At 47.7% G+C, this 21,347-nt stretch overlaps 1 protein-coding gene across 3 annotated transcripts in view; it reads left to right on the top strand.

Moving 5' to 3' along the window:
• Nucleotides 1-21,347, top strand: part of PRKCH (protein kinase C eta) — a 222,938-nt gene that overhangs the window by 134,607 nt on the left and 66,984 nt on the right. For all 3 annotated transcript variants that reach the window (XM_027570953.2, XM_027570955.2, XM_027570954.2), the window contains one exon: nucleotides 20,297-20,451. In XM_027570953.2, coding sequence (XP_027426754.1) covers nucleotides 20,297-20,451 — 155 coding nt within the window. The remainder of the gene's footprint in view (nucleotides 1-20,296; nucleotides 20,452-21,347) is intronic.

The following is a 21,347-nucleotide window of genomic DNA, read 5'->3' as shown; positions in this document are numbered from 1 at the left end:
ACACATAGTATCTATGGGTTTTTTTTTTTTTTTAAACACAGGTGGTAGCATACTCTGCCCACTATTCTACACCTTATTCTTTTAATGTAACAATGTATCTTGGAGATTGTGTCATATTTGTACATATCTAGCTGCCTCATTTTTAAAAGTAGATGCATAGTATTCTATTTTAAGGCCATGGCACAATTTATTTAACTTGTTTCCTATTGTTATGTATTTGGGTTGTACCTAGTCTTTTATTCCAGTCAACGTTGCATTGAGTCCCCTTGTACATTTATCTTTATATATTGTTCTGTTATTTCCATATGACACACAACTAGAAGTGGTGTCGCTTGGCCAGTGGTGTGTGCGTTGTGACTGAGTCCAATCGGCCTTCTTCCCCATAGCAGTGGAAGATGGCTAACATTTTATCACCTATGTGCCAGGCACTGTTCTAAGTGTCTTTGAGCATTGTCTCGTTAAGTCTTTCCAGGAGCCCTGTGAAGTAAGTTAGGACCACTCACATTTTCCAGATAAGGAGGCTGAGACCTAAAGAAACTTAACTCCCAAGAGACAGAGGTTTGGACCCCAGGTGGTCTGACTGCAGAGCCCGGGCTCTTCTCTTTTGCTCGCCGTATTTCTAAATTCACATTTCCAAGCCATGGGTGAGACTTCTTTCCTCCACTATCCCATCATGCCATGCAATCTCTCATGTTGATGATCAGGAGATTTAAAAAATGGTTTCTTCAGAGTTCTCATTGGCATTCCTCTGACTGAGTGAGGCTGAGCATTCACAGATGTTTAAGGGTCACCTGTGTTCAAATCTGTGCTCTTAAGGACCACGTGCAGCCTGGAGAAGGGGTGGGCCGGGGAAGGCTGGGAGCCGGGAGACATGAGGATATACCAGAGGCACGCACACCCATGGCGCTCAAGCATATTGGAAGGAGCTGGGGCGTCAGCTGACAGCCTCATAGGTCCCGGTTGCCCCTGCACTCCTTCCTCCTTCCCCTCCTAGGCTGGACTCCAGAGGGCCACATCCTCCTCACCTCATGGTCTGTGGTCCATTCCAACGGCCCTGGAGCCCACACGGCCCCTGCTGCCTTACCTGGTTCTGGGCTGCCTATCTCTGTGGTCCAGGGTTCCTTTGGAGCTCATCCTCGCCACTTCCTGGAGAATCCTCAAAATTCTATTTCCTGTGCTCTGCCTACAAAAAGCCCTCCCCCATCCTCACCTCTCTCATCCAGCTAAGACCTCAGAGGGGAATAGGGTGACAGCTCAGGCTTGAAAACACCCTTGTCAAGAAGGATGGTACCATCGGTTGATACCAGTTGTCTGCCTGCATTTCAAGGTTGAGCCTCGGGCCCATACCATGAATCAGACAGCCAGACAGGGTTATACTCAGATCATCTGTCCAGGGCCTGAACCAAAGAGTGGATGGTTTTCTGTGACATTAAGTTAGATGATTTTTACGGGCTGGTAACCTTTGAATCAGACAGTTGACAGGCAATTAGTGAACTTAGTCCGGTTGTGCAGTGGCTGTTGTTTCAAGGTATCTAGTGAACAAATAAGGAAGTGTCTCACACTGAACTCCAGAGGACTTTTACCTTCCAAAGGAAAGCCCCATGATTCTATAGAACAGTCTGAGGTCTCAACACAGTTAGATTGTGTTATGGTAGAGTAGAACAGGAAATAAACTTGGAACAGATTGAGAGCCCAATGAAAATAGCATAAACAGTGCAGAATTTTCTAGAAAAATATATGATACAATATAACAAATTATTGGTGGCCACACGGAATTTCCACAGTGTTCAGCATGTGTTAAGCACTGGAGCGGGTCTTTTCCCTAGCGGTAGTTTCACGAGTGGCCACAAGGTGGCAGTCCGTACTGCAAGGTGATTTTATTTCTCCACCAGAGATTGGAACCAACTTTGGGAGTTAGAATTTGTGTTTGGCAGTAGATGTCTCCAAAGCAAAGGATAAAAGGAATTTTCCCCTGTCCTAAGTCTAGATGATAAAGTAGAGGGAACCACCCTAAAGAACGAAGTGAATTTTTCTCCTGCTGAGCTAGAGAGATGCAATTTTCATTTTGCTGTAGTTTATACCTTCTCTGCAGCTTGCAAGGTATCAGACTTCATAATATGCATGGCATTTATTTGCTGTGCATCTGTCCATCTGTCAGAAATCCCCAGTGACTGTGCCCATTTGCTGTTGAAAAACTAGCCAGAACAGAAAATGTTAACTACTACAAGGAATCACAGCAGATACATTACTTTGTAGCTACTTAGTTTGGCAGGCCTTGGCCTCTAAAACCAGTCGCTAATCCGTGTGTTATGCTGAACTGTTAAGGTCGGCATTTAGAAGTGAGCCGAGGTGAGGTATTAGGGTCACACCCAGCTATCTGCCAAGTATCATCTCATTATAAAAACCCTTAGAAAATTGTTATTCCTCTCATGTCCTGCCCTGTGGAATGAAGTGTCTCTGGGGCCCAGAGACAGGGAGTGGGTAACTTGCGGAGGGTCCCTTGGACTGTAAGTAGGGGCGACAAGGTTCATCTCTGGGTCAGGTTGACCCTGGAGCCGGCTCTCAGCCCTGACCCATCATTGCACACGTCCCTGATTCATCCTCTGCCTCAGCACCTCCTGTCTGCCTCGGCTCCCCTCCCACCTGCTGCTATAGAAGCAGCATTTGCCCTTGGACGTGGAAGACCCAAGTTCTTCCAGCTTTGTTTTCCTTGGAGTGGCTCAAGCCTACCTTAAAATTCTTTTGAGCTTTAAAGTTCTCATGGTTAAAATGAAAGCAGGATCGTAGTGAGGACCAAAGGAGAGAATGCAGAAATGCTTTGTACACGTGCAGCACTATTCAAAAGGGAGTAAGACTCACTTCTGTGATGACTGCCTCCTCCTTTACACCAAAGAAAAATGTCCTGGGGCTTCCCAGGGCCAGCACAGACCCCATATGGAGGGTATAGTCAATACCCCAAAAGTAGGAGTTTTGGAGCCACTCTTGTGCTTGGCAAAAACAAAAACAAAAAATACGTTTCAAATTAGTAGATAATTTATCAAGCTTGCTTCCTAGGATTATGAGCTCATAAATTATTGCCTCCAATTCTTTCATGATAATGCATGTTACTTGCAAATATGTAATTAAATTGCCACCCTCATACATTTGCAATAGCATTATAAATCCTAATGGTTTATGAATAATTTGATAATCTGGATCAAGACTCATAAAAATGTTTGTACTCTGGGATCTTTTGATTTTATTTCTGAAACTAGCCTAAAGAATAAAATAAATGTTATACATAAAGATGTTTAATTTTCAGTGTACTATTTATAATAGGAAAATGTTGGGAACAACTTCAGCATTCGGCAACAGGAGTTGACTTACGTAATATATTATTGGATGGAGATTTTCATCCAGTAAAGCAGTAACGAATACTCTGCAGTGAAACGATATGGTGTCGGAGACTGTCTTAAGCATCTAACACCTGTTATTTGCTACTTGCACTTTGTACAACAAACCTCTAGGACAGGTGCAATTATTATCTTCTTTTTGCCGAGTGATAAAGTACCGAGGGGTTGAGTAACTTGCTTAAAATCTGAAATAGTAAATGGTGGAACTAGGAAGTTAGAGCCCAGGAAATAATACAGAATTTATGAGGCTCAATGGCGTGTATCCACATCACGTTCTGTCCAAGATGGTGAATTGGCAAACCTGGCTCCTCCAAAAAAAAGCCTGGAAGGAAATTATGCCAGATAAACTGCCATGGATGGCTTGAAGGTAGTGACACGGTGGATGTTTTTTCATCTTTGTTCTATTTGCTGATTTGGATCATGGGACTCTAATTCTTTAACAGTGGGGGTGGGGAGGAGTGAGTCATTACTAAGCCGGGGTGGGGGAGGGGAGGGTCCCTGTGGGGTGCAGGCCGAGGGAGCACCACCTTCCCTACTCTTCCAGGTGAAATTCACTTTACAGCCCTCTCATTTCATCAGTCATTGCTGACTCCTGTGTCAGCAGCTGAGCCTCCTGGCATTTGCAGCCTGGAATCCAGGCCTCCCTCCCCACCACCCCCAGCTCCCAGCTTCCAGACACTGGCCACTGGCTCTCCTCCTGGAGCCTCAGCTGAGTGTGGAAGGAGGGAAGAACAAAGACGGGGCAGTAGCAGGAGGGGGAGTAGCAAAGTTACTGGTCAGATGCCTTAGTCTTTGTTCAGAGACCCAGTTTATTGAAGCACAAATTTCCATTTGGAAGACATAAGACACTCTGTGCCTGGTGCCCAAGAGCTGCCTGTCATCTGCAGGACCCAGCCCCAGGTCAGAGAGACAAGCCATGCGGGAGCCTCTCTTTTTGGGAATGCTCCCCTTTGTGTTTGCAGTCCGCTGCATTCAGGTGGGCCATAGAATGCATGCTCCCTTCCTTGACAGGGACAGAAGCCCAGTGCTGTGGATTTCTACCGCCACCCATCCTCTACCTGTCCGGCTTTTGGGGGGGGAGGGGGGACTGTCCCCAGGGTGTCAGCCTGCAAGGCTTGTCCACCAAGCAGTGTGCCTCGAGTTCTGGCAGGGACACAGCCTTCCAGAAGAAGCCACTCCTCAAATGTTGGTCAACAAAGCAGAAATCCTACTTCCCAAGGTTACGGTGTCCAGTAATCTTGCATATTAACCACTGTCCGCTTACACAGCTGCCACACGATGCTCTCAGTATATTTAAGTTATACTTAAAATAGGTTCTGAAAATCACCTGGCAACTTGAATGCACCGGGATATTACTCTCTCTGCTGTTACAGGAAATATTAGCAAAGGCGTGTGTTTGTGAGAGTGTGTGTGTGCATGCGTGCGTGCGTGTGTGTATGAGACAAATGAGATAGCAAGTCATGTGGCTCTGGAATGAATCTTTCAGAATTTTATCAGGCAGGCGACTACACGGCCACCTCCAGAGTCAGAACTCTTGAGTTCTACTTCTGGCTTAACTCATAGCCCCCTTGTTTTTAGGAAGGTCTTGGCATTTGATTTTTTTCCATATAAGCTCCTCCGCCTGAATCTGTGTTTTTCTGTCATGGACCTATGAGTCCAGAGAGTGACCCTGAAGTTAGCTTCACGCACGTGGTGGGTGGGAGGCTGCAGCCCCATGCAGCCCCGCCAGCTACCCCCCCCCCGCCCCCCGCGCAGCACCCTGCAGCCCTGCCAGCCTCCCCCCACCCTGGGAACAGCCCACAGCCCCGCCAGCCCCCCAAGCAGCCCCGCCAGCTCCCCCACCCCCGCGCAGCACCCTGCAGCCCCGCCAGCCTTCCCCCCACCCCTTGCAGCACCCAGCAGCCCTGCCGGGCCCCCACGCAGCCCCGCCAGCCTCCCCCCCGCCGCGCAGCACCCCCAGCAGCCCCACGAGCCGCCCCCAAGCAGCCCCACCAGGCCCCCACGCAGAGCCACCAGCCCCCACCACCCCCCCCCCGCTCCCCGCCCCCCGCCAGCCCCTGCACAGCCCCGCTGCCAGCCTGGCACAGTCCCGCGCAGCCCCGCCAGCCCTGACCCGTTCCAGGTCCTTCAGTTCTCTTTCCCTTTCCTGGGTGTCGAGTCGGTACTTGGCAGCAGTGGCCTGCCTGTTTGTTGAGCTGCAGCCGGAGACTGGCCTAGAGGAGAAGGCACACTGGGCCCCTGGGATGGCGTTCCCCGTGGCGCTCTGAGTTACAGTGACATTCCGGACTAGGGGAAGAGACCCCGGGACCCTGGTTAGGTGAGGAGAGGGCAAAGTGCAGCCGAAAAAGCTAGAAAGGACAAGGGTCTGAAGAGGCCTCTGTTAATGCCTTTAGAAAGCTGGTGGATTCTTAGAGCCTGAGTGGTGTCCACTTGGTAGAAGGGACGGGTGAAGAGGAATGGCAGCTACTATTCGTTGAGACCTTAGTGTGTGTTCTAGGTGCTTATATTTGTTACAGGTGCCTACACCGCTGTGCGTGTTGGCATTTCATGAACATCTATGCCATGAACTATCTCATTTAATACCCAAAGCAATCTAGAGTGGTATAGATATTATTATCCTCATTTTAAAGATCTGGAAACTGAGAGGTCCAGAGAGGCTAAATAACTTGCCCCAGATCACACAGCAAGCAAGAGTCAGACCATGGATTCTTAACCAGGTCATCCAGCTTAATAATCCATGCCATTACCTTTAAAATACCTCACACAGAAATGTCTTCTCCCTGGGAAGTGTGCTGAGAATAGCGTCATTAGGCAGGAATAAAGGCAGTTTGTTTTGTTTTGTTTTGTTTTACAATATCTAGTTTTGTAGCCTTTTATGGAACACCTAAGGATATTTCCTCTTATCTGTTTAGAACTAGGTTTCCTCCTTTCCCTGAGCAATGCCTGCCACAAATACTCTTTGATCTGCTTATGGGTCATTTGCTATAGTTTGCCTTTGGCTCAGATCAAAATAGAAAATGAGCCAGAACATGGTGTTTCCCAGTTGGGCATGTTCCCAACTTATTAATAGTGTTCCATCTGGGGACAAAATGCACATAGACCATCTCCAGGCTCTGGATTTCCGGGGGTGGGGGGGGTGGTCGCTTGGGACCTTTGCTTCTGTCCTCTTGGGCTTTCTGTGGCTACTAAACAGGGCCATGTAAATGAATGGGAAATGGGAGAAGCTGGAGTTCGTGCTGTTCTTTTGGCTCTCCCTAATTGGGTAGGACTGCCAGGAGACTTGGTGTGACATGAGGGGTTTGAAAGAGTTGGCATGCTTTTCAATTTAAGGTTGTTCGGTTGTAACTGGCCTTGTTGTCACTGGCCGTCGTCAACACTGATGATCTGAGGATCATGGAGACCTGCCGCCTCCACGTTTGGTAAGATGGTGTATGGATTGTGTGTCATTTCCCTGGATGTATCCAAGACATGCCCTGGTCAGAATTGGCCCCATCCTTCCCGATGACTGTCGAAGCTTTGTGGTGGTAAGTGCTTTGTTATAGTTTTCCCTGACTGTGCCCGAGAGCCTGCCAGACTATAGATGTCCCGGCCTCAAAAAAGCCCTGTGTTGGAGCGTGAGGCTCGAAGTGTGCGGGTTAGCTCCAAGGAGGAGAAGGTGACTGGCCTTTTGCCAAATAGTTTAGTGAAAAGTCTATCCGTTCATGATCACTCTGAGTGCTAGCAAGAGAAACAGTTCTTTTAATCCTCAGTCTGGTTGGGAAGAGAGGATTAATACCCATGGAATGGCAGGGTACAGTAGATAGGGGGGAGTCAATACGGTCATTATGCTACAAAAGGAGAGGTAGTTGAAAATGCACACTGAGGGCGCCTGGGTGGCTCAGTCGGTTAAGCGACTGCCTTCGGCTCAGATCATGGATCCTGGAGTCACGGGATCGAGCCCCGCATCGGGCTCCCTGCTCGGCGGGGAGTCTGCTTCTCCCTCTGATCCTCTTCCCTCTCGTGCTCTCTATCTCTCCTTCTCTCTCTCTCAAATAAATAAATACAATTTAAAAAAAAAAAAAGAAAATGCACACTGAGCACCCGTGTGCCTCTCTCTCCTCAGACATGTAATCAGCCTCGTAGCTACAAGGCTGACCAACTAGCATCTGAGCTTTAAGCAACACCAAGCGGCGGCCTGCAGTTGTTTCCCTGGGCAGGTGGGTTGATTCCTGCCAGGACTGACTGGGACATTCAGGGCCTCAGGCTACACCTGTGAGTGACTGGAGGGGGGGTCCACCCCACCCTGATCACAGAATTGTGCCGTGTAAAAACCTGACTGCTCTGGGTGGAAACCGTGGACGGTAATATACTCTAGCTTTGAAACCCTTGAGTTCTCCGTCGTTACTTCATCACTGATAAGTGCGCAGCTGGGTCCGTCTTTTCTAAGCCCAGGAGCTACCTCCCCGGGGTCTCTCTCAACCCGTCAGCCTCGCCTGGCAGTGTGATCTCAGCCCACATGGCAGTCTACAGAGTCACCCCCAGCAGGTGAGGTGAGGAGGTATTTACTCATTCAGCACACCTGCGCCGAGTGCCTTTGAGGTTTGAGGCTGTGCTAGAAGCCCCGGGCCGGGGGGTGGGCAGTAGGGAACAAAACTGGGAGGGACACCGTCGCGAGCGGCTGCTTTCCTTCGGAGTCCGCCAGCCTGCAGCGGCCCAATCAGCTGGCAACCCCCTCAGTGGGTTGGTCACAGAAGGGGGAATGTCAATCGGTGCAGCCACTGTGGAAAACAGTATGGTGGCTCCTCAAAACATTACAAGTAGAAATGCCACATGATCCAGTAAGTCTACTATTGGGCATTTACCCCCCACAAAAAACCAAAAACAGGAATTCAAAAGGATACCTGCGCCCCTATTACTTAACAGCAGCCTGATAGGGCACTTGTCTGGGAGCTACATTTGCATTTGAAGCTCACTCCTATTTTTACTTGGGTGCAGTGAATTGAGGACCTGGTGAGGATTCCTGGGGCGGAGGGAGGTGGCTTAAGCTGTCAGCACAGCCTCTGCTCTACCATGGGTCCTGTAGGTCCTGTAGCGCTACTGGGCGTGGGGACCCAAAGCACGAGGCACAGCAGGAGGGCCGCAGCCCAGCCTGCTTCCTTGCTCCCCACTGCCGTGGTCCAGTCATCCTCATCCCCCTGGGTAAACTGGTCTCTTCACAGACAGCCCCGGCGCGGGGCTGCTGAGACACCAGCTTCCCCACTTAACCCCGTGCCTGTGCCCATCAAGACTGACTCTGCTCTGGGGCAGGGTTCCTCTTCCTGCCTTCTGTTGTCAGCTGATACCTTGACCCGGTCTCACCAGCAGACCCTCCCCTCTCTGCTGGAGGGCTTCGGCATGCCCTTGTCTTCCCTTCGGGCCACCCAGGGAGTTCCTGTTTCCTTTCTGTGCAAGGCATCCAACTTGTAGTTGGTTTGTACTGCGAAAGAGCCTGCTGTGTCTCCAGCTCACTCCTGCCCACTCCTTTAGGATGGCCTGTAATGATTTATGGCTTAGCTGTTACGAAGGGAGCCTTGGAACCTTTCCCAGAATCTCTTAATTCCATTCTCATGGTGTATGAGATTTTAAACATTAAAATGATGTAATATATAATTCCCAACCAAAACAAAGGAGGAAAGTCAGTCCAGCAAAATTCCTCCCCTCTTCCGAATACATGTTGTTCCCTTCCTGGGCCGTGGACCATGGGAAGCTCCTTCTTCTGCTTCCTTGTGCTTCCTGTCTCCTCCTCACTCCCAGGGAGCCCTGAGCTGTGATCAGCTTGTGAAGTGGGGACTGCCCATGTCCACAACAAAACCCAGACCTTCTAAACCAGGGTCTGTCGACCAGTGGGTGAAAGGCAGTTCACAGGGTGTCGATGTAACCAACAAGGTCAAGAACAGATAGGGCAGAGCTGAAATAGAGAACAAGTCGAAGTTTCTCTTCTGGAAGGCTGTGGAACTGAGGGACTGCTCCTTAACCTGATCTGTTCCCTTGTACTTGGGCTTCAGAACAGATCTGAAAGCAGGAAGCTCCCTTCCACCTGGCTCAGAACTTTATCCCCACTACTTTGACCTTCATCAACAGGTCACATAGTTTGAAAACCGAATGCCTCGTGCATTTTCAACCTTGCCAGTAAAAAAAAATTCACTTTTTTGTATAATGTAATGTCATTTGCCCACTGCTAACACTTGGAGCAGGGTAATCCTTTCTAATGGGGGGTCTGTCCTATGCACCGTCAGATCAGGGGCATCCCTGACCTCTACATGTGAGTAGCACCTCCCTACTTGTAACAACCAAAAATGTCTCCAGACATTACCAGATGCCCCCTGGGGGGAGGAAGCTCTGCTTGCTTGAAAACCACTGCCTTGTCTGAATGTCAGATGATCTGTCCTAGGTCTAAGAAGTTACGCGGACTAGAGGATCACTTGACTTTTTACAGGGGCCGAAGCAAAGTATGTCACATCTTCCTTATAAAATTAAAAGCATTTTTATTTTATTTTTTCAGAGTTTGTAGACCAGCAGGGTTCCTGTTTTGGGGCTTGTGCCAGTTATCAGTGGCTGCACTGTGGCATTCGCTCAGGCTCGGGCCCTGGGCTGGGAGGAGGCCATGGAAGCACACGGCGTCTGTTGGGCGGAAGCCCGGATTAGCACTCTGCCCGCAGCTCTGAGCAGCGAAGCCTGCTGTGATAAGACAGACGTATCAGAGCCTGGGGTGGCTAGGGAGCCAAAGATGAGCTCAGTGAGCATATATCTATAAGGGGTTATGTTTAAAAGCCAGAGACTGAAAGCGCAGCTTCTCTTGTTTTGGCATTTAATGATTATGCTTCAGTTCTACCATCAAGGTGTGGAATCAGTCACTTTTTATGAAAATCGTCTCCACCCAGAACTGAAAGAGGTGCCAGCCTATCTGTGAGTCAGATTCCCATCCCATGTGTGATGCATATGACTGGATTTTACAAACAGAGATAATCAAAGCTTTAAGAAACATTTCTCAACCAGCCTAGAAAAATGTACTAGTAGCAATCCAAGTGTGCTTTGGGGGAAGCACACTTGCTATTTTCCTTTGTTTTCCATACATGGGAATGCTCTTTCAACTTAAAGTCACAGACACCTTAGATGATATCTTCAGAGCTGAGTACTCTCTAAATATTGAAAGTAGACCCTAGCCACTAGACACATTGGCTGTTTCTCTATTGAATGGTAATCTATCTAGCTTGCATTTTTAATTCAATTCAGTAAATGTGTCCTTAGCATACATTGTGTGCCAGGGACTGAAGACATAGGGAAAAACAAAGTGTGGACCTGCCCTCTGATTGCTTTCAATCAGGGATCACCTTCAATACACATGCCTATAACCGTGTGATAGAAGAAAGTCATCACTTGGCCCTTGCAGAGGTTGAAAGGGCTCTGAGATAGGAGGGGCTGTCTGAGCTGGGTTTGAGGATGAATATGAGCCCTGCAGTCATGGAGGGGGTGAGGGGAGGACAGGGAACGGGCCTCCCAGACAGAGGTAATAGCAGTGCAAAGGCACAGAGGATTAAAATGTATGATGTGCCCAGGACACCCCAAAATAACTTGATGCAGCAGGATTATAGGAGAAGAAATGTGGGGAGTGAAGAAGCAAAGTCCTAAAGAGTCTGACATCCTTTGCTTAGTAGCTGAGCCTCAATCATGGAGGTGAAGGGAACTGGAAAGGGTTTTAAAGTCAGAGAGCAATGTAAGATGTGCATTTTGGGAGGCGTTCTGTGGTGGCCATCTGCAGAAGGAGAAGACCAGGAGGTTGCAGACCTGGTTAGGATGCTGAAACAGTGGCCTGTCAGACCTGCCTGCTCCAAGGCAGTGGTCACGGGAGTGGAGTCAAGGAAACACTAAGGAGATGGAATCGATGAGACTTGTTGGGTAAGAGAGTGGGAGGAGTGGCCAGAGTTCTGGCCAGTTAGGAGCCTGGGGGAATCCGAATATGATGAACTTACTTAGCAGGAAACCTACGGGTAAGATGTTTGTTGCTCAGAATCATGGTTCAGATGGGAGATTGGATTTGGTGTCCTCAGTGTCCTCTGGGTAGAGTAGAAAGTGTAATTTAACATATTTCAGTAGGTCTTCTTAGATGGAGAGGAGAAGACAGCTGAGAAAGGAATTCTAAGCAAGAGTGGAGGAAGGTCGCAGAAAGTCAGAGGAATCAGAAGGAAGTGGCTTCATGGGTGGAGGAACCAAGTGCCAGATGAAGTCAGCTCACCAAAGGACTTGAAGCTGTAACTGGATCTGGGTTGAGATTACTGGTGCTGTTGTCTTAGTCCCTGCTCTGGTCCTTGGGGTTTGAAGGGCCCCTCGGAAGTCCACTTAACCAACGGAAGCTTCTCTACAAGGTTAACACGACAGCCCCTCCCCTGGCTAAGCCTTTTAATCTATTTGTAATTACTTTGCCCTCATCTTATTAGACCATGCCTCTTTTACTTTGGTCACCCTACCTGTGTAGTAAGGTTTGCATCTTTCTTCCTCCCCGGACGGTGAAGATCAGTATCTGGCCCACAGTACAGAAAGGTTGGAAAGAGACCAGTGGGGGCGGGGGGGGGGGAGGAGCGTCGTTTGCTTGAACACATCTCGTTCCCCAGCCAAAGGGCCAGAGAAGAATGTATCGTGGCTGCGCTAGAAGATCCAAACTCAAAATAGCTCGTGGAATGAATCCCAAATGGAAATTCTGCAGGGACCTCAACACCAGAGAGCAGAGGAAGGAACAGATGCTTGGCCAGCTGATTCCCAGGAGTCTTCTCTAGGCAGACAGAGAATATTCTTGGCCAGATTTGCTACTTCTCTAACTGGGCAAAATGTTTATTTAGATAACTGTAACCCAGAATCTCCTCTTGTGAGGCAGACCTAATTTGTCCACAGATCACAGGAAGAGATGAAATCTTGCCTTCTTTAAGAGGTTGCAAAGTTTAGGAACTTCTGTCACGAAAAATAATCTAAATAAGTAGATGGCATTTTTACTTTTTATGCTATAGCCTTGTACAAACTAAATCCATAAATATCTTTAATAGACCTTTTTTTTTTTTAAGATTTTATTTATTTGACAGAGAGCGCGAGAGCAGGACCACAAGCAGGGGGAGTGGCAGAGGGAGAGGGAGAGCAGGCTTCTCGCCGAGACAGAGTCCGATGCAGGGCTCGATCCCAGGACCCTGGGATCATGACCTGAACTGAAGGCAGTTGCTTAACAACTGAGCCACCCAGATGCCCCAAATAGACCTTCTATTAAATCAAAACCTTGAGAATCGTACCATGTGAAATAATGATTTAAAGGAATCCTATTGTGCATATTTTTAAGTGATCAAACCTTTTTAAAAAGGAATAATAACCTGATATCTTTTTTGTGAATCTAAATTCAGAATTTAGATTTGTGTGTTTAATTCAGAATTAAAACACCATGCCCAGATGGCAACAATCTGTTCCAGGTTTCCAGGCTAATAAAAATGATCTTTATCATAGTAGACTATTTATACCACATTCTCTTATTTCCATTAACTTAATCGGAAGTCTGGCTAATTGTTGGATTTCATAGAAATGGCACCGGGAATAGTATGCAGCTGTTAAAAAAAAAAAATCACAGTTTAGTGACAGAGTACATCAGGAGATCTTATGTAATGTAAATGAAGAAAGAAGGATGGGTTTTTCATTTTCTCTTTTTCTCTTTAAAGAGTGGCAAGTTTAAGTAGGACATAAGGGGTAAAGAAATTCTAGTTAAAAACTTCCTTGTAAATTTCTTATTTGCCCTGAAATCTCCAGTTCCTTGGATGCTAGAAGCCACAGATAGTTTTGTTTCTCCTTGTATTTGGACTTCTATCTCTGGGTGTCAGGATTATAGGTGATTTATTTTCATTTTATTTATTTTTCCCTCAGTTTTCCATGTATTTCTTTATAACTACATTTGAACTATGCACATGTAATTACTTGTAAAAGCAGAGAAAAACCGTTGCTTTATAAATCAAGGGAAATAAGTGATGTGTCAAGCAGATCTGCTTCTCTTCCTGAACTATCCCACAAACTATTTTAACTACAGGTAAGGTACTTCACTTCTTTGCGGTTGACTCACATAAAATGGATGGATAATCTTGGCAGTTTGTTCCAGCTTTTCTAATGTTCTAGTTTAAAGTGTATTAGAAAACAAAAATGGCCTCCTGTCATGTTAGTTCCCCAGGTCCAGGCACTAAGCTTGTTGGTATTAGAGATACATCATTTAGATCTGGGCTCTGCCTCCAAAGATTTCGGGTCCTTCATAGAAAACAAGACCAAGTACACAAAGGCAGCTCAGCCCAGTGAGACTGGGCGAGATGTGTGTGGACCAGACGTTGCTCTGCCAGGAAGGGGGAGGACTTAAGCCCCAACATTGCTCTATTGCCAATCATATATTGACTGCTTACTTATGATTTAAGGATCTTCTGTCTCAGATACCTCACTGTGTGTTGAACTACAAGTTAGATCGCCTCACATCGCCTAGTCTGGTATATACATCAGTGAGCCTTGTCACATTTCATTACAAGAGATGGCCAGTGCGTTCCGTTTACTGGGAAAACACTTGGTCTTTGGAAAGAGCTGTGTGTCCCTCCAGCTTCGAAAGAGAACAAGGGCTTATTCTATTGGAGACATATTTCACCTTCCCAAAGACTGGTCTCTGAGCTCAGATAGGATGTATCCTGCCCGTGGACTCGAGAGAGGGGTGGCTGAGTGATTGGATTAGCGGCTGCTGTCTTCTGGGCTACACAAAATGGTGAGTCAAAGAAAGAAAAAATGAAGCCATTAGATTCCCTCTCCTTGTTTCTTCCTTGAAGCCTTTGTGTAATTATTCTTAATGTGGTTAAATTTAAGTTGTTTCCAGTTCAGGCATGGTGCAATCAGATTTCCTCATGAGGGTGCTTTTCCACTGTGACCTCTTTGACGTCAGCAACTGTTTCCTGTTGATTTAAACTCCCTATTCACCCCGTGGATGGCTTGGTTGGAGGAAAACCATAAAGCAAGGAGCACTTATGAGAAATTCAACACAGTGCTGTCTGTTACTGGAGATTTCCTTCTGCTTACCCACAGCCAGTCACTGGCACTCTATAGCTTTTGACAGAGGATTGATGTGTTATTCATTCAGAAATAATTCCAAAGCAATTCTTAGGACTTGGGGTAGGTAAGTCTAGATGTGGCTCTTAGCTTAAACATCACCTTAAAGCAATCACTAAATTAGTCATTAACCTTAAATGTTTTTTCTATTCTTTGAATTATTTCCAGAAGGTAATCTGCATCCTCACTGTAATACATTTTCAACTGAGATTTATATCTGTGGATTATGTGTAGGGACTAGGGATTCTTGATTTAAAGAGAAAAATCTTCTTAATCTGTTGATTAGAGTGAATCAACTTTAGGGATGGGGAGAGGAGCTACTACAAGGAGTCTCACTCTAATATGTCAGCAGTCCATTTACCTTTCAATAATAACAGTTATGATTATAAAGCTCTTAAAATAGAGAATATTATCATCTGATATTAGAAAATTAGAACGCTTGCTGGAACCGAAACCCTTGGTTGGCGTTTTGGTTACCAAATCCAGTTTTGTAACCCCTTGCTTAGTATTCACTTCCCAGAAAGAAAAGTCCTCCTTAATAGCTCAAGGCCATGACCATGCCATATCAGGAAATGCCCTGCACCCCTGCAACTGGCTTGGCATCCCCCTGACTCCTCGAACCCTCCAGATTCCTGTCTCATACCCACAGCTGCAGTTTCGGCTGCCGTTTCATTCCTGCCTCCTTGTCAGCCTGAGAGCCCCTGAGTGAGGCCCAATCTCTGCATCCGTGGCAGACGGCTCTCTGCCCAGGACGCTGCAGCTCCCCTGGCAGGGGAGGGGGGGGGGCGGGCAGAGCCCGGGGAGCAGCCAGCCTGTGGTGGCCGAAGCCAGAGTGGGGCTGGTAGCGATGGCGAGGATGATATTGGCTTACGCTTACTGAATCCTCGCTGTGTGCCTGCCACTGTTAGAAACTCTTAGCTTAAATCATGTAATCCTCACGCACCTGGGAGTTCAGTCATCTTATTATCCCCGATTTGCAGATGGGCATTTCGAAAGAGCGAGAGAGAGAGAGAGAGAGAGAGTGAGAGAGCGAGCTGGTGACACCAGGGACTTGGGTGCTGGGCACAAGGTCTCCTAGAATAAACTTTAGCCCCTTCGCATGATGGAATAATAACAATTGTTTGTTTGTGGAGACTCTTCTGGGCCTGACTCTTACGAAGCACTTTGCTTTTGGTTTAATCCTCACTGGATCACTGCAGTCATAGGTGTGGTTATCCCAGATTTATAAGTAAGTAAACCTCCCACCCCTTAAGAATTGGTGTGTGTCTCAGTTAAAATTCTCCTGGGAGCAAGTAACAGAAAGTAACTTAACCAAGGTCATGCAAAAAAGGGAGAAGTGAAAATAAAGATCCAGAGATACAGGGCGGGGTGTTTCGTGGAAGCTGGGGGCCAAAATCGTCCAGCTCTCTTTAGGGATCTGAAACTGGAAAGGCAGGAGGAACCCAGGGAGCTACTTTCTTGGTGCCCACATGCTCCCTCATCTCTTGTCTCTGCCTCACCATATGTTTCTGCTTCTTTTTTTTCCTCTCTCGTCCTTCTGTCCGTCCATCCGTCCCTCCAGCTATACTTTCAGGACTCCGTTTTACAAGGCATTTCCCATGGTGTCACCACAAAGGTAGCCTCAGCTTCCTAATTCATGTTTCCTCTCTTCCTGCACCCCGCACAGCCTAAATCAAAACCTCTCCATCTCAGTTCCAATTTTCTGGGAAAGAGGTGGGGAAGAGAGTGGCCAGCGTGGTCCCCACTAGCTGTTTGCAGGATGTCCAGCATTTCCCCATGTGACTACGCCAGGGAAGTTCTCTGAGAAAGTGATTAGTGAGCTGAACAGACACCCCCAAAGGTGCCCACCACAGTGACCCTGAAGGACCTCCTCCCTGGTTCCTCTGCAGTCACTCTCCCTAGGTGACGTCACCTTGTTGCAGGTCCCACCTTGGTGTGTCACTTTCATCAACCCAAGCCTTTCGTCTCAAACTTTTCTTGATGCAATTGCTCATCATTTTTAATTCTTAAAGAGCAATCTTTCTGAGGGGCTTTAGGGCATGCACACTGCTTGTACCCAGAGCCACTATCAGTACAGGGGATATTTTTATCCCCCTTGGCCTGGAGAAGTAGCAGGTCTGAGCTGATAGCCAGGACTGACTTGGCCCAGGCTACAGTGGGTTAGTGCAGCGAGGCAGGGGATGACAGGAATTCTATTATTAACCAGGCAGCAGCTCCTTGGCCTCCTGTAATCCACACGGAGGCCTGGGACAAAGGGATTTCTGAGTTGCTTTTATTCCCCCAGGTGTCCCTCACTCGTGTTAATGACTTGCAATTGTGGTTGGTTGAATGGGGGGCAAAGGAGGAGCAAGGGACAGACAAAAGGCTGGGCCTCTTGGCTTTAGAACTGAGGTTAAACTGGTCTCCGGTCTCCCGGGACCTTGGGTTTCTTACTGTGCAGGTTGGGGCAGAATTTACCTTAGCAGAGCCAGAGGCCTCAGGGAAAGCTCTGCAGGTATCCAGACTCAGTTTCTAGGAAACTGGACTTCAGAAAAGCTGGAGTGGCTATCTATACAGGCTTAAACACAGAAACCGTTGTCTTTGTAATCTCTGCCTCGGCTGGGATCTGGAACCTCTTCCCTGCCCCATGATGCAATGCCTCCCTCAACTCGGGGGTCCCAACAGGTGCTTCCTTGCCTTGCTTCACAGTTGAGTTTGTGAAGCATAACTTAGCGTTCCTCAGGTAATCAGGGAGACTCATTCTTCTACAGCACAGACAGAGTGGAGTTGTAGGTAGGAGATTGACTTCTACCTCCTGTTAGAACTTCAAATATATGTCTCTGCTTTGTAAGGGGCACTTGCGAAATACGGATTTCCTTCAGGTTGCTGGAATTCATTCCATAGCAGGAGCATTTAGCGGACTGATTTGTTTTTGTTGCGGATGTTGTTTTAGCACATGTGGCATGTCCAACACTCCCTGGAGTCTTTTTCAAGCCAAGTGCTGTCGCTGCCACCTGTGGAGCCCTGGGACCCAAACCAGAGGCGATTATATCTCATTTGGGATGTTATCCCCACAAGCCTGGTGGGGCCAGGTTACTTCAGGCCTCCGAGAGGCCACGGATAGGGTGAAGAGAGGGGCTGTAAAGAGAGGGTGTCCTCTCAGCAAAAACATCTGGCAAGTTGATGAACCCGTTTTTATCTCCCTTGTGATATTAATTTAGGTCTTTGATAGCATGGACCATTACTTTGTGCTGTCATTATTACATCTGGCTGGCTTGTTTCCCCTTCCTGCTTGCTTCAAGAGTTGTATGTAGCCTGGGGGGTGAGAGTTGTTCTAGGTGGTGCCAGACAGGAGGTTCGAAGTGCAAGTCTGAATGGAAAGAAACCCCTGGTTTCTCAGTTCTAAGGCTTATGACTTTGCTGCGCATCACAGGTTGCTGTGCCCCTCTGGCCCTCCTGCATTTTCTGAGAAACTCCCTCCAGCACTGGGCCGAGAAACAGATGAAAGAGTGAGACAAGAAGGCAGTATGTCCTCCCCTAGATTTGGAATTCAGCCCCTGCCCTGGCTTTTCAGGCTTGAGACATGAGAATGATTTGGGGGGAACTAGAAATGGATGAAATTGCCCTTACAATGCCTTCATCTCTTTTGATGCCTACTGCCTTAGAGGCTCTTGCCAGGTACACTGACATCCAGCAGCCTAACGAATAGCCACTTACCTACTGACCCAGTTGCAGTCATCAGGTATTTCAAGCTCTTGTAATTCATGTGACTGCCAGTTCCAGCCATGAGGAAGGCGAACGGGCCGGTTAACAAAAATGCGTAAGGCTGACCAGCTTGTCGAGGGGTGGTTTGGGTGGCTTTACCACCTGAGTCTTCATCAGGTCCCCCTTGGCCACCCCCTCCAAATGAACACAGCATCGGCGTCACACCTGCCCGAGCGGATGCAGCTCTCAGACGAGTCTTGGTCGCATGCTTACCCTCCTTCCCACTCCACCACTGACCTGCTCTTTCCACCAGAGTCCTTCCCATAGAGAAGAGAAAGAACACCATCGCTCATCAGAGCTCGTCCCTCCCACGTGGGCCTCCCTGCTCGCCCGCCACCCCCGGATGAAGGCCATCAGCTCAGTCCGATGGCTTACTGTGTTGAGCTTTCAGTTGGCTTAGATCGGCCAATGTGAAGAGTTGTTTTGTTAGTGTTTGGTTTTTGTTTTCATGTGTGTGAATTTTGCTGTTCTATTTTTACTCTTACATTCATGCTCCTCGTGAACAGAGAGAAGTTTCATAGAGCCAGGGGATTTTTTTCCCTTCGAATTAAGGTCTTACTGAAAATCAGGAATAGAGAGGTCATGAGCTCTGTTTTCTGACTGGGAAGACCTGACGGAACCAGAGGTGACTCGGAGCATGAGCCAGAGCACACATGGCCTCTGTCCACTGCTTGGCTGTGGACGTGTGGTAACACTGAGCAAAACTGGAGGGCTTAAAACCACACGGAGAGATGAGTTCTGAGTACATGTCCTTTGAGTATTGGCAAATACCAACTTCCTTACCAAATGACCTCCCACCCTCCTACCCCCAAAAGGATGATGGCTGGCCCTGTGGGGTGATCCTGTAGGCCTTAGCTTGCATGTCCCTTGCTTGGAGAGACCTCCACGGACCCCCAGGCAGATGACCAGATGTCCCTGCTTCCTCCACTTTTCCTTTACAGGATTTACCGGAATTTGTATATTTACCTGTGTATATAACTCCTTGTTGTGTTTTGTTTTGTTCTGTTTTTAAAATAATGTGTGTCTCCCACACCAGACTATGTGGGTAGAGGTCATATCTGTTTTATGCCCTTTCTACTCTCTGTTTGATCCCCAGCACCTCATTTGGCACCAGGCTAGCCGTGGACTTCATAAATGTTAGTGGAGGGAGTCAGGAAATCCATTGATCTTAGGGGTTCCTGAAACATAGCACTTTATACTGTCCATCTGGGAGATGTCACTTTTTCATGGAAACTTCACATTTCTTTTATTAAAGTCTTAATAAAAGCACTTTGTTCACACCACTTGCTCACTACTTAGCGCACTCCATGGGGAATCTTAAGAGCCCATTTCTCTCTCTCTCTCTCTTTTAAAATTTTATTTGAGAGAGAGCAAGAGTGCATGAGAGAGAGAAGAGAGCTCGTGAACAGGGGGAGGGGTAGAGGGAGAAGCAGATTCCCTGCTGAGCAGGGAGCCGATGCGGCATTTGATCCAGGACACCAGGATCATGACCTGAGCTGAAGGCAGACACTTACAGACTGAGCCACCCAGGCGCCCTTAAGAGCCCATTTCACCTGCAGGGTTGAGCGCTCCTTCCAAGTGGAGATAGCATGGAGCTAGTCTGCACGTTTCCACTCCTGGCTCGGGAATTTTCTGTTGGGCTGAATGGAATTTCTAATGTTGAGGCCACTCTGAGGAGGCTGTCATTAGACTGCTGTTGGGCAGACTTGTCTAAAACGTTTTCCTTTCTCTTTGAGTGTTCCCTGCCCACGTGTGAGGACCTGTTAGATGTCCCTTATGTTCTGTGAACGTGCTTAACCCTGCATGTTCCAGAGGAAAGGCATGTACCTTTCCATTTATGTTCTCCTCCGCTTTCCCAAACCCAATGATTCAGCTAGGGATTGCATCATCGTTCTCACTTTACTCATGGCGAACGTCCAAAAAAAATGAAGCTCGAGGTTACACGGTGTTTAAGGTGCAGAGCTGCAGTGAGAACCAAAGTCTGTTGACCCAACTCTAGCCTAATGGCCACACCACGCTGGATCCTCTCTTGTGTTTCTATCCAGGATCGTCTGTTTTTTGTGATGGAGTTTGTGAATGGGGGCGACTTGATGTTTCACATTCAGAAATCTCGCCGTTTTGAAGAAGCACGAGCTCGTTTCTATGCAGCAGAAATCATTTCGGCACTCATGTTCCTACACGAGAAAGGAATCATCTATAGGTGAGTTTTGGTCTCCTGATTCGTCCCGTTTGCCCTCCTGGCTTCACCTTCCATTCATCTTGGTAATCAACTGAAATCTTTTTAGAATTAAATTCACAAAGGTGTGAGTGTCCATTAGAATAAATGAATAACGTAGTGTTCCCCATTACCTGCAAACCGGAATTGCCCCCATGTGGTCTGCAGAGGAGGGGGTGCAGAGCTCCGAGCCAGGCTGGATACCAGCAGCAGGAGTCCTCTGCTTGGACATAACCAGCAATCTCCACTCATCAGTCGGCTACGGAGCTGCCATGCTGGCTTTCGGTGGCTTGTGCTTTGAGCCTGCTTGACCAGACCCTCTGTTGTGGCAGCTCCAGCATGGAATTGTTCCTGCCGCAGTGTCCTGCCCAGTGCAGGATTGGTGGGGGTTGCTGGCCCAGTGTCTGATGGTGGAGGGAGTTCAGAGGTCTTCCTGGTGGTAGCGTCAGATTCTGGGCTATGGGCTCGCCTTTGTTCTCCTCTCCATGGCTTATCCATCCATCCATCCATCCATCCATCCATCCATCCATCCATCCATCCCTGCTCTGTTTGCCCCAGAGAGAGCCTTCCTCACATTTAATTTTCAAGAATGATGACTTCACTACTTGGCAGGGAATTCTGTTGTAAATCCAAAGAAGAATATTAACAAGGGCAGCAAGGGCTACATGGAGCATTGTGACAGCCGGCTCTTTACCTGCATTTCTCCCCGATCCTCCTAGCACTATTATTGTATAACAGTAATCTTATTTGTGTTATTTAGATGAATAACTGAGTCTTAGAAAGGCTTAATAACCACACTGTCAACTAGTAGTAAAGCCACAGTTCAAATTATGTCTTTAACCACTGGGCTACCCTGTCTCCTCAGGAGAGCCTTGCAGACT

This window comes from Zalophus californianus, chromosome 6 (genome assembly GCF_009762305.2).
Source record: "Zalophus californianus isolate mZalCal1 chromosome 6, mZalCal1.pri.v2, whole genome shotgun sequence".
Classification (NCBI taxonomy): Eukaryota; Metazoa; Chordata; class Mammalia; order Carnivora; family Otariidae; genus Zalophus; species Zalophus californianus.
The sequence above is the reverse complement of the archived record's forward strand: the minus strand, read 5'-3'. Positions and strand labels throughout refer to the sequence as shown.